The following is a 13,198-nucleotide window of genomic DNA, read 5'->3' on the forward strand; positions in this document are numbered from 1 at the left end:
ACTGAAAGCTGGATCTTACATCATGTTGGCCTTTGCTGGCACAGAGCAGACACACAGACTGGGGCATGATGGGAACTGAAGTGAGAATACTTAATCCTCCCATCAACCACACATTCTGGATGTTACAGTCCTCCTGCATAAATTAACATTAAAATGTAAACAAATTAAAGAGGCAGCAAAATAAAAACTTTTGAGATCCACTTTTGGGAATTAAAACCGACTTAAAAACAGACCTCTTAACAGCTTTTTTTTATTTATTATTAAATAAATGAAGTGGGAAAAAGGGGTTATTGTCACAAAAACCATCAAGAACATTTCTGGCTTCAAGTCCACGTGAGCCAGAAGTTGCAACCGACTTTACTTCAGTGTTGTGACGCATTTCCAAGTGAAACGGAATATTGAATAGAGGACGGGGTTTTACTTTAGCGCACCTTCTCTCCATTCCTCGCTCAAAGCAGACTGACGGTTTGAGGGGAGTGATTAAAGTTATTCAACCCAAGCCATCAAACTGACATCAGAAGAGAAGGAAAGGCATTCCAGAGCAGAAGCAAATTTTCTGATTTTGATTAAAGATTACCACGTCAAACATTTTTTTCGGTGTATTATCTTGCACTAATGAATTGTTCACCACACGACTAGTAAATGTGCACTAATAAAAGAAAATAGGGTCAATTTTGATTTCATGATGACTTTAACCCTATGACTTTAAATATCACCCCAAAACTAAAAATGTAACAATTTAAATTGTACATAATTTACAAATATTTTAAATAACTTATTTACCATTAGGATTTATTTTTTTTGGCCATAATAAAAAAATAAAAAAAGTGTAAAAGGTACATACAACAAAAACAGATTTTATATATATATATATATATATATATATATATATATATATATATATATATATATATATATATATAAAGATAGCGAACCAGACATGAGTGTGTGGGTGTGTGTTTATAAAACTTTGTTTAAAACTTTTAATTTTTTGTTTTATTTTTGGTGTTTTGAATGAACAATCAATATTTTTATCAATATTCATCTAAAACACCCCCAAAAAACTGAGCTTTTGGTTTCATATAAAAATCATAGAAATCTCAGCTCTGACCTTGAAGTCCACGCGAATCTTGTTCATCGTCCGCTGTGACAACTTGCCTCTCTGGGTGCAGCCATTGGCCAGCGGAGTCAGGACACTAGAAGGCGTGTGCTCCGCCGAACTCTGAGAATGAGTAAGAGAGGAGCAGTGAAAAAAAGCTTGCTCCTCTTCCACCACCTCGCATATCACTTTCTGTGACTTTGTGGTGTCCGGGATTGCTACGCCCAACAAGGCCGCTTGCACAACATTGGCCGGTAGCCTTTCCAGCCGCAACAGCAGCTTGCGCTCAGGCTTGAGGGAGGGACTTCCTGTGGGGGTGAAGGGATGGTGGGGTGGTGCTGGAGGGTCCGATGATGATGATGATGATGATGAAGATGGTTTAAGTGGCTCCTGTGTAAATGTCAAAAACACCAAGAGAATTGGGGGAATACGAGGGGACCAGCGTATAGTGGATACAAGTAGGAAAAGGAATCGATAAAAACTGGGCGGGAGGAGGACTGTCACCAAACAGAGCATGAGAGGAAACAGAGGAAAGTAACCATTTCCATCACCATCAGATGTAGATGTTTAGAACAAAGGAAAGAGTACTACTAGTCCAACAGTGTCCTAACCAGGCAGAACATTATAAATGGTTATAATTCTTTTGTTGAGTTGAGGTAACCACAAAAAGCAATATGCAACAAGACATTTTTGTCACACGTTTGGGTTTTAATTTATCTCCTTGAGAAGGCAAGGACAGAAAAGTGACTTGATGGCAGAATCTTGTCATGTAACACCTGGTTAGGACATGCTGTAACGCTGTAGCTGTGGAGAGACAGGAAAAACTGCACCCAAGAAAAGGGCAAGAGCAGTTTTATTTGAAAGAGAGAAAGACATAAGATAATTCCAAAATGCATTCAATTAGACAAGAGTTAAAGAGGATAACATTTTATTTCAGAGGTGATTCAGTAATTGACCTATGGCTAAACCACGCCCCCAAACGCCATGAGCCAATCACAGTGCGCATAGCTAACCCAATACACTCAGACATTCTCTGCTTCCACGTCCATTGAAATGCATTGCAGTTAGTCAGATTTCATTAGTTTTTATATGTTTTTTCTTGTCATTTTAAGTTTAAAATGGTCAAACGGCGTGCATGGGGTACATGCAACTCTGACACTAGGTATCCCGAGAGGCTGGGCGATGGTGTGTATTTTTTACCCTTTCCCAAGCCACATCTCAACCGAGATAAGTGTCTGCTCTGGATTAAGTTATGCGGTAACGTTAGACCACAACACCAACTAAACGTGGATAAATTAAACAAGGATGTCTACATCTGTTCTAAGGTAAGTCAACAACGTATTTGAACGTTATCTTTAACATCTCTAACGTAACGTTAGGCTAACGTTAGCCTAGCTTCTAGCAGCGTTGTAACTTTACACACAAATATAAGTAGGCTAAACACTTTGCCGTTTTAATGATGTCCTGTATGAAATGATAGAGTATGTTTTTATGTTTCCACTGTTCGATTGCGCCCGCGCCTCTCTCTCTCTCTCTCACACACACACACACACATTCCAGCATTGCAATCTTGACATCGCAGCCTGTTCATTATGCTGCGTTCACACCAAACGCGAATAGAGCGTCAAATTCGTGCGTATCGCGTCTAGTTCGACGCTTGAACATTTTGAATCCATTCGCGTGTCCAAAGCGAATAGGACGTGCGTATAAAGCGAGCGTTTGAAGTGAAATAGCACCAAACTAACGTTTACACTGTGACCTGTAAATCTTTGCCTGGAGCTGAAGCTTTTCATTGACTTTCTCAACAACAAAATTATTAATATAACCCTCCAATGCATAGTTAAGGCCCTTTTGGTGACTTCGAGATGATATATAATCTTTCTGTCTCAAAAAATCATCAATTGCCTCCTGTGAAATGTCTCCTACTGTGACAGCTGCCATAGCGCCTGTTACCGAATGTTGACTGTTTGTCTGAGTGAGTGGAGGGGGCGTGGCTTAGCCATAGGTCATTTGGATTGAGCTATAAGTGAAATACCAAAATAAGGCTATACAATTAATCTAAATAAAACCAAAATCGCAATATGGCTAAGTGTGATTATGAAAATGGCAAAGGCTGTGATTTAATTAAATAAATATATGCGTGGTTCAGTAAATTTTGCTCCACACAAACACATCTCCGCATCTGAGTTTGGGTCACTTATAACGTGCATTTGGGAATGCAATGTGCCAACCAATCAAATAAAATCTAGATGCACCAAAATGTTTTTTAAAGTTAGATGGTTTAACATGTGAAAATGAAGAAATTAAGTTTAAAAAAAAAGTAAAAACAATTTTTCTTGTGAGCTAAGTTTATTGTAGAGACCATTGGGTGGCAGCAGTTTTACGATCTACTTAGGCATACAATGCTTTTGGGAGACTAAACCCAGGTCGATTAATAGTCAGATTATCCATTTTGGGATCATCAAAATGACAATGAGTTACTGTACCTTATCAATTCTGCGTTGGGCCCAAAATGCTCTGTAAAGGCCTTGCCTTTTCTGCTTTGCTGCTTCTTCTGGAGCAGTTACAGAGGTAGCCATGTCTGGAAAGAAGTTCAAAGTATTGGTTAAGTCTCAGAGACACTGGGGGGATGTCCCATCTTAAAATGAGGGGGCCACAATATATATAGGCTAGGGATGTTAACTTTGGGTTTTTCCCCTGAATTATTAGAATTAAATTAGAATGGATAAGTGTCTGTGAGCCATTAAAAATACCCCAAAAAATTGTTCAGTTTTACATGTGCAAATAGCAGCATAACAACAGATCATTAAGATTCATACATCGTCACATCACGCACATGCAACACTTCAGTTCAAGGAGAAAAACAGAATATATATGTATACGTATATAAAAGGAATTCACATAAACGAAATCCATTTCATTTAAATACAGATTAACAAAACGAAAGAAAAAGTAGTAGCCTATATGCTACTGCAAGTAGTAGCCTATATGCTGAGTTTCGGTTCATTTTTGTGACACGCACAACTTCAGGGAAAGGAAACTGAGACGGCAGACAGCGAATTCAGCTTTTTTTTATTGTGAGTGTACACAGATAAAAATAGACCCTTTACAGTTTTGAATGATGTCTTACTCTTATCTTTATGACCATAGCTGACATGAGGTGTTTTCGCTGTTATAATGAGACAAAATCATTTGGCATTGTGCCGATTTGTGTCCTTGTCGTGGAAGTCTCACTACTACAGTCCAGTGATGAAATATGCATGTCCTGGAAATGGGAAGCCTCAGGTGCTGCTTCACCCGCTGTCTCGTGGAAAGGTGAAGTAGGTTCAGATACAGATTAGTTTTCGACCGATATATATCGGCGAGGCATTTTTTAAATATTAGTATCGGCCGATGAGTTTTTCTGATTGGCTTGATGTGTTAGAAGCAGGACTTTTATTTTGATGGGCAGCGATGAGAACGCCTGAGACTTGCAGCTCCTGATAACAGCACTAACATGGTCTCTGTTTACCAGTCATATCTAATACGTTATTAGATAGAACTTTTATGGTAAATGGTACGTGAAAAAGTATAGCGTTTGCATTTATATTAGTAACAGAAATGCAAACACTATAATACTTTCTCACTTTCCGTCAAGATTAAGTAAATACGCATTTATATAATTAAAATGACTCTTTGAATATCTAATAAACATTTATTTTCACAAACCTTGCAGATTTAATGGAATCCAGCAGTGAGATCTTCTGAAGTGTGCATTTGTAGCCTGCATGATTGCATGTTACTCTGCGCGTGACGGTCTGTCCGTGTGAAAAATGTATCCAGCTGTTCAGCTTAACTGGTATGGAGCTTATAATATGACAAAATGATTTGAATTTGAATTGTGTAAATTTGAATTATTTGCAAGTGTAATCTAACTAAATTGAATTTTAGGTGGTAGTTTAAATAGTTCTGAATTTGATTTGTTTTAAACGAATATTGAACGTTTGAAATTTAACAAATTGAAATGTTTTTATGGCTGAATTGTATAGACATGTATTTTCAAACAGCTAGTTTTTTGTTCTGAATTCGTATAGTGCAAATATTCAGTTTAAAAAAATACAGATTCAAGTTTTCAAGATGAAGAAATTCGGAACTTCAAATTCAGTTTTCTAAAATTCAAGTTAAAAAATTCAAGTTAAAAAATTCAGATCTTACAGAAAGTAGGTCACAGGTCATCCACAGGGAAGAGTAAAGGATCTCAGATAAGTCGAACAGAGCATTTTGGCTGCACTGCAGTAGTTTTCTGCCGCAAACGCGGTGGTGGTTCAAGAGAATCCGTGTATCTTTCGTTCAGTCGTTTTTTTAATTTAATATTAAGAGTAGAAAAATGAGAAAACAGCTTGAGTATTAGATTTCTTCTAATATTCTAGTAATAATAGTCCGCTGCAGCAGTTGCACGGAGCTTACAAAACGCGTGTATTGCAACTATAGGCTACATTTAATTTTCTCATCAAACAACTAGACTAACGAATGGCTCAGCACAACAGAAGAGCTTAGACAGGGCTTTCTCTCTGTGTAGACCAGCAGTTGGTCTGAATTTGCCTATTTTCTCGACTGTATAGGCTAAGTCACGTTTTATCATGAAACACGCTGTGATTTATTCCAAAGTGACTCAGGCATATATAATGCATTTAACGTTAAATAATCTAAATGTTGACTTTCAAAAGTAGGCGCGCCAAGAGGCTATTCTCTGTATTTTGGTTCATTTTTGGTGAGCGCCAGAAAGATCTAAAGAGACCGAGACGCGCTAAAGCAGCGCATCATGTTGTTTTATTTATTTTTCAATGGCATGATATTTTGTAGTCATTTTGAATGTACACAAATAAAAATATACATTTTACTGTTTCGGATGATGTCATATTATCTGTATGACTAAATAACAAAGTATTAAGTTATTTCCCAGCAGTGGAACAAATCCAAGTGATGGCGCTCGCGCATCGCGCTCTCACACAACATAGTATCAGTTCTGGCGTTGCTTCATATCGCAGACTGTTCATTATCAAAATGAAACACAGTCAACCAAACATATAAAAAGTTATTCTGCATAATTTAATTGGTCTGTTGTACAATATGAAGGGCAAGCTGTGCCACACACAGTCCTACTTGTTATTCCAAACATTTACCTTGCTGTGAAGACGCTGATTTAGCCTATACGTGTATTTTGGGACTCGACTGAAGTATGACGCCTTTTTATTTGTATTATAATATAATATATTAAAATACATAATCTTCTGAGTTTTATGATGTAGGCCTTGTGTGTTTTATTAAAATGTATTATAATTTACATCTCAAAAGGATGCGCTTTGTGCATTCTCTGACATTATATTTATTTATTTAATTAATATTGAGTATCAATTGATGTTAAACAAAACGGTGTGTTATTTTCTCTGGCAACTAAACTTAAAAAAAAAAAAAAAAACTTCCAAAGCAAAGCCATTGTGCGTTCTCTCCGCGCTCCGCAGCTTTTCCACACAGATTTTGAGAACTGGCCAGCTAAAAAAAATACGCCAAAGAAGTAGACTAATGGCTAGTGTCCGGGAAATGCGAGGTACGTTCATATTTATAAATAAACATAACTGATTTTGTCTACACCTAAATACATTTCCTAATAATAACAGTGATTAAGCCCAAATGTTGGTGGGGGCAGGGACGTGGGAACTATATTGTGAGAGGGGGGGCGGGATTCTTGAGGGGGGGGGGGGGGGGGGGTTAGTGTAGGCCTAGTAGCCTGTGTTATGTATCCTGATTGACTTTATGATTAGTTAAACCTGTTTTGCACATGCATCCCCACAGAGTTAACCATTTCAGACAGTAGGCTACCGGACAGCCTCTGTCTCGTTCACTTCAAGTCTGTGGGCGTTACGCACAGCTCAGTGTGGCCGCTCCAATTTACCTTCAATGAAATCTATGTCAAAACGCGTCAAAAGAGGCAATGCATTTACGCAGAGCAGGGTCATAAACGCGCAGAAAACGTGGCCATGTGTGTCTGGAGTTCAGCGAGCTCCACGGACCACTCCTTCAGTCTATCCACGGAGCGCTCTAAAGTCAACAGCGCTGAATGAATGATGATCTGCTTTTATGTCATTTTTCCTTTTTTATTCAGAATATTCACAAATGTGTTAGCTATGGCATGAAATATCTGATATTCCGATTGTCAAATATATGCAAGTGGAAGTGTATTGTTGTTTAAACACCTTTATAACGATCGCGTTAGTTGAGCTGTATGCGCGATGGGCGCCGCCGTGTTAGTTTGTGCCGCAGACGCAGTTCAGAGAATCGGATCTGTTGGATTTACAACACGTGTAAATTTCACATTCATCCACTTCTCCCGAAATACATAAAAGTAAGTGGCTGGTGAACTGGGAGAAGAATAGAGTAAACATTAAAGTTACTTACACAATGTGTATCTGATATGAATAAAACGTGTCGAATTATAATGGAAAGGATTATTATTACCTCCGAAAACAATACATTTAGAATTTGTAAAATACACACTGATGTCTATAGACATCAGTGTGTATTTTACAAATTCTAAATGTATTGTTTTTTTAGTAGCCTACTTAGGCTATGTGAATTTATATGTCTGAAACCTGTGGTTGAAAACACTGAAAAGTTGTGATATATGACAGCTCTGAGCGCGCCTGTCTCTGGCTAAATTCAACATTTGAATTTAGCAGTTGATCATGTGATGCACTGACCGTTCTGATCACACCGGTGTGAAACGCTCCAGGGACCAGCCTAGACTGATCACAACGGTGTGACCGTACGTGCGAAAGCCTTAAAAACAAGAAATTTTATGACACAAAATGTTGAAATGTAGGCTTAAATCAAACACATTTAATTCAGATTCTGTATATAAAATGGAAACCAAAAACAACGAAAAAAACAGCTGGCTGACCCCTAGAGGGGTGGGGAAAAGGGGTGGTGGTGGGGGGGGCGGCCGACCCCCCCGCCCCCCCTGTTCCAACGTCTATGGGTGGGGGTAATGAACACAATATGTTTGTTTTTTGTTTATTAGTTTTTTTGCCCAAATGGTCTCCACTCTATGCATTTTGTAACAATACAGCAACATTTTTTAACTGACCGTATTTGCCAGAAAATAAGTCGCATGCACATGAGTGCAAGTCACACCGGATCATGTTGAGAGAGAAAGGCGTCATAATTATTTGTATTTTTTTTATATTAGCCTATTCAGCAATAGTGTAAAAGACCTGTAAATAAAATACAGCATTTACATGATAAACACTATTAACATGTAGGCTATGTGTTGCCTATTTTACTTTCCCTTATGACAAATGAATGCAAAAAACAACAAGAATGAAAAATAAGTATGTAGGCTAGGCTATAATAAAATAATATATAGGCTACAGACTATAAAAATAGCCTATATTGTGCCCTTTATAAACGCCAAGCCTAAACAAATTTATTTAAATCGAAATGGTCGCGCATCTCTCATTCAGTCAAAAGTTTTCATTGCAATGTAACATGTGGATGCTAACTATTAATATAAAGAAGGCTTCATACTTCAGTCGAGTCCCAAAATACACGTAGGCCTATAGGCTAAATCAGCGTCTTCACAGCAAGGGAAATGTTTGGAGTAGGACTGTGTGTGGCACAGCTTGCCCTTAATATTGTACAACAGACCAATTAAATTATGCAGAATAACTTTTTATATGTTTGGTTGACTGTGTTTCATTTTGATAATGAACAGTCTGCGATATGAAGCAACGCCAGAACTGATACTATGTTGTGTGAGAGCGCGATGCGCGAGCGCCATCACTTGGATTTGTTCCACTGCTGGGAAATAACTTAATACTCTGTTATTTAGTCATACAGATAATATGACATCATCCGAAACAGTAAAATGTATATTTTTATTTGTGTACATTCAAAATGACTACAAAATATCATGCCATTGAAAAATAAATAAAACAACATGATGCGCTGCTTTAGCGCGTCTCGGTCTCTTTAGATCTTTCTGGCGCTCACCAAAAATGAACCAAAATACAGAGAATAGCCTCTTGGCGCGCCTACTTTTGAAAGTCAACATTTAGATTATTTAACGTTAAATGCATTATATATGCCTGAGTCACTTTGGAATAAATCACAGCGTGTTTCATGATAAAACGTGACTTAGCCTATACAGTCGAGAAAATAGGCAAATTCAGACCAACTGCTGGTCTACACAGAGAGAAAGCCCTGTCTAAGCTCTTCTGTTGTGCTGAGCCATTCGTTAGTCTAGTTGTTTGATGAGAAAATTAAATGTAGCCTATAGTTGCAATACACGCGTTTTGTAAGCTCCGTGCAACTGCTGCAGCGGACTATTATTACTAGAATATTAGAAGAAATCTAATACTCAAGCTGTTTTCTCATTTTTCTACTCTTAATATTAAATAAAAAAACGACTGAACGAAAGATACACGGATTCTCTTGAACCACCACCGCGTTTGCGGCAGAAAACTACTGCAGTGCAGCCAAAATGCTCTGTTCGACTTATCTGAGATCCTTTACTCTTCCCTGTGGATGACCTGTGACCTACTTTCTGTAAGATCTGAATTTTTGAACTTGAATTTTTTAACTTGAATTTTAGAAAACTGAATTTGAAGTTCCGAATTTCTTCATCTTGAAAACTTGAATCTGTATTTTTTTAAACTGAATATTTGCACTATACGAATTCAGAACAAAAAGACTAGCTGTTTGAAAATACATGTCTATACAATTCAGCCATAAAAACATTTCAATTTGTTAAATTTCAAACGTTCAATATTCGTTTAAAAAAATCAAATTCAGAACTATTTAAACTACCACCTAAAATTCAATTTAGTTAGATTACACTTGCAAATAATTCAAATTTACACAATTCAAATTCAAATCATTTTGTCATATTATAAGCTCCATAAACTGGAGACGTGATCGACAAACTTTAAATCCTTGATTTTAAAATACGCTGTGCTATAACCAATGTGTTATGCTGTACAACCGACATGCTGTAACCAATTTCACTGTGTGCCGTATGAAAAATTTGTATTACCTTGTCTTTTTTGGGAAAAATATGATTCCCACTGTGCACAAACTTACCAGATTACTGAGTGACCTGTTACAGTGTTTACTTCCTTTTTATTCATATATTTATATATTTTTTAAACAATAACTTTATTTCTGAAAAATACTGTAATAGGATTGCAGAATCAAGAAGTTGCCATCTAAAGTACAAGCATGTTTATTTTAAAGATTTATTTTTTCTTCTTATTTATCATTTCGAATTAATTAAATATTAATTAAAATAAACAAATTATTTTTACATATCGGCTTTATATCGGCATCTGCTATCAAAAAAACAATATCGGTCGACAACTAAATGTAGCAACTTCTACAATATTGAACTTTGTGCATCCGCCATTGTCACGGCATGCTAATGAACTTTCACACGCAAAGAAAATGAAAGCGTAAGCTATGCACAACATGTTAATCAAACCAATACGTTTGAAAACAGCGTTGCATTTTATCGCACAGCACTGGTCAATCTATCAATAAGAGGAACAAATCCTTAATTTTTTATTTTAAACAATCAGGAATCAGGGGGGGCAGGCCCCCTCGTGGCTATGCTACTGCTCTTAAGACAAACAAAGAGCTGTCCCTGTGTATATTGCCGTAAGGGTTGACATGAAACTCATACCACTGGATTGAGTCTTTTGGGTCCCGCTGGCCTTTGTCTTCTCTGAGCTGACACTCTGTGTCTCTGTGTCAGAGTCGTCGTACCCCAGCATTTTTCTGTAGGACCGAGGAGTGACATGTCGTCTGGGCTGCCTCCTGGTGGGGCTGAACTGGGCTTGTCCTCCTCCTCCTTCATCTCCCCCTTCCTCCTCGTTTTCTTCTTCGCTGCTGTTCATGCCAGAGGCCGCTGATGGCCGCCGCCGCCGCTTCATCTGGACTGCGCCAAAGAGAGGTGGTCAAATAAAATGATCAAATCTGTACGAATAACCAACAGGCCAGGGCTGAGTTTCCCAAAAAGTCCAAGTAGATCATAGAACCATTGCCACCAATGGTCTCTACGATGAACCCAGCTCACAATGCTTTTGGGAAACACAACCCCGAGCTTTAATGCCAACTTTGTCTGCTAAAGTGGTAGAGGTACCAGTATTTTTAACTTTAATATTTGAAACACGTACATTTTATTAATTATTATTATATTTGCATTGGCAAGTGGCAATTGACTGTAAATACCAGGTCATTAAAAAGGATTTAAATTTTAAAGAGGCAAGTAGAGTACCTTTGTTAAATCGTTTCGTTTTGTTCTGCTCAATCAGCGAACACTTCTTTAAGCTGTTGAAAAATTACAAAAACAAGTCCACAAATAGGATCAAAAAAGAAGAAATGTATGATATGACTTCTTTAAACCCCGGGAAAGGCTTGCTGCCATGTAATACCTTGTAATTAACACTATTTGGACACTTACACACAGCTCTGTCGTTTCTTGTTGGGTCCTCCAAATTTGGGCTTGTCCAGACAGAACACGCAGCTCCCGCAGTCCTCCAGCCGATTGCAGCCCTTGCAGCGCATGCAGCGCTTTAGCCGATAGCCAAAAGCAGTGCTTTCATACTTGCGTCTACATGTCGGCTTTGGCTCAACAGATTCTTCACTCTCTGGTTCTGAGTGAGATGCAACATCTTGAAGAGCCAGAAGGGGCCAGTGGAAGAGGGAGACAGAGGCAAAAGAAAGCATCTAACATAAGAATAAGGGCATTTTGGGAATGTCAAGGTTTGGTTTGCTAGGAAATGAAGGGAACACCACCTAGATATAATGGTGAACTGCTGCCACAAGTAGGCATTACAATTATTTCAGACATTGCAATGATGGCGCACTTTAAATTGCAATCACATATTAGCATTCAAATACGAGCATTTCAAACAAATAAAGAAGTACCATAATGCAAATTTTTGTGTTTCTATTTTTATGTTTTTTTGTTTTTTTTTGTGCAGTAGTGCATTATGTGAGTTTTTCAAATGACCTCAGGCCATCTCATGTGGTGTTTTGAATACAATCCACGACTCAGTTTGCATATGTTGTGCATTATGAATGCAACACACTCTAGGATCATTTTATTTTCACATTCACGTAATTACAAAACTTCTAGCCATTACATGTTCCCATATCCAGAAAGGATGAGAATATTCAGCTAAACAGAGCTAAAAAAGAGTTGAATGCAAAATTACACTATTATTACACGTAATTATACTAAATTAAATTAATAAAAAATAATAATAAACATTCTAATATCTTGGTGGGCTGGGTTTCAAAAATAATAAAGTAGTCCAAATAGAGAGATACTTTTAGGAACTGTACATTAAATCTAAAATAAATATTTTTATATTTTAGAATATTTATTATAGAATATCTATATTTACATTTCATTATTATATTAATCATATTTAAAATCATTCTACATTTTATACAACTTGTTTACAAAGCCTTAAAGGAAATCATACATTTTATGCATTCAAGCCCACAAATTACGAGCTGAACTTGTATTACAATTACACTGTAACTAACATGACAAAATACACAATTTACAGGCCAAAAGAGCCCATTTATCTCCATGATATTAGCAAATGTCACTTATAACGGATGTGGACAGAATGAGCAAAGTAGAGGTGTGTACCCTCTTCGGCAGGTGAAGCAGTGATCCCCTCTCTCTCATGCAGAGGAAGGGCGCTGAGCCTGGGAATGTCATCGGGAACCATGGCACGTGGCTGTCCCAGTGCAACCGCTGCTGCTCGACACACATGCTTTATCCGTGGACCACCGATCACTTGCTCCTACAAAGTTAAAAAAGCACAGCGTTAAACTCACAATCCGATGAAAAATCTGCAAAGCGATATTTTTCATTGAAACATACTTGTGGAGCCCCCTCTGGGTTAGCTGGGACTACTCTCTTGCCCCTCTTTCTTCCTCTCTGCATGCCTGTGGCTGATCCATCTCTTACTCTCACAGAGCCAGACAGAAGCTGCAGAGCATAAACATCACTGTTTGTATAATTACAATGATTTAAAAGATATTACA

General features: G+C 37.7%; 1 protein-coding gene across 4 annotated transcripts in view; it reads right to left on the minus strand.

Moving 5' to 3' along the window:
- Positions 1 to 13,198, minus strand: part of kmt2ba (lysine (K)-specific methyltransferase 2Ba) — a 34,099-nt gene that overhangs the window by 12,278 nt on the left and 8,623 nt on the right. For 3 of the 4 annotated variants that reach the window (XM_082185253.1, XM_082185252.1, XM_082185254.1), the window contains exons 5-12: positions 13,035 to 13,142; positions 12,798 to 12,954; positions 11,595 to 11,805; positions 11,409 to 11,461; positions 10,815 to 11,069; positions 3,586 to 3,680; positions 1,112 to 1,489; positions 20 to 133 (exon numbers count right to left, since the gene is read on the minus strand). In XM_082185253.1, coding sequence (XP_082041379.1) covers positions 20 to 133; positions 1,112 to 1,489; positions 3,586 to 3,680; positions 10,815 to 11,069; positions 11,409 to 11,461; positions 11,595 to 11,805; positions 12,798 to 12,954; positions 13,035 to 13,142 — 1,371 coding nt within the window. The remainder of the gene's footprint in view (positions 1 to 19; positions 134 to 1,111; positions 1,490 to 3,585; positions 3,681 to 10,814; positions 11,070 to 11,408; positions 11,462 to 11,594; positions 11,806 to 12,797; positions 12,955 to 13,034; positions 13,143 to 13,198) is intronic. The other variant, XM_082185255.1, reaches the window with a different exon arrangement.

The sequence above is a fragment of the Leuciscus leuciscus genome, assembly GCF_965113295.1.
Source record: "Leuciscus leuciscus genome assembly, chromosome: 12".
Taxonomy (NCBI): Eukaryota; Metazoa; Chordata; class Actinopteri; order Cypriniformes; family Leuciscidae; genus Leuciscus; species Leuciscus leuciscus.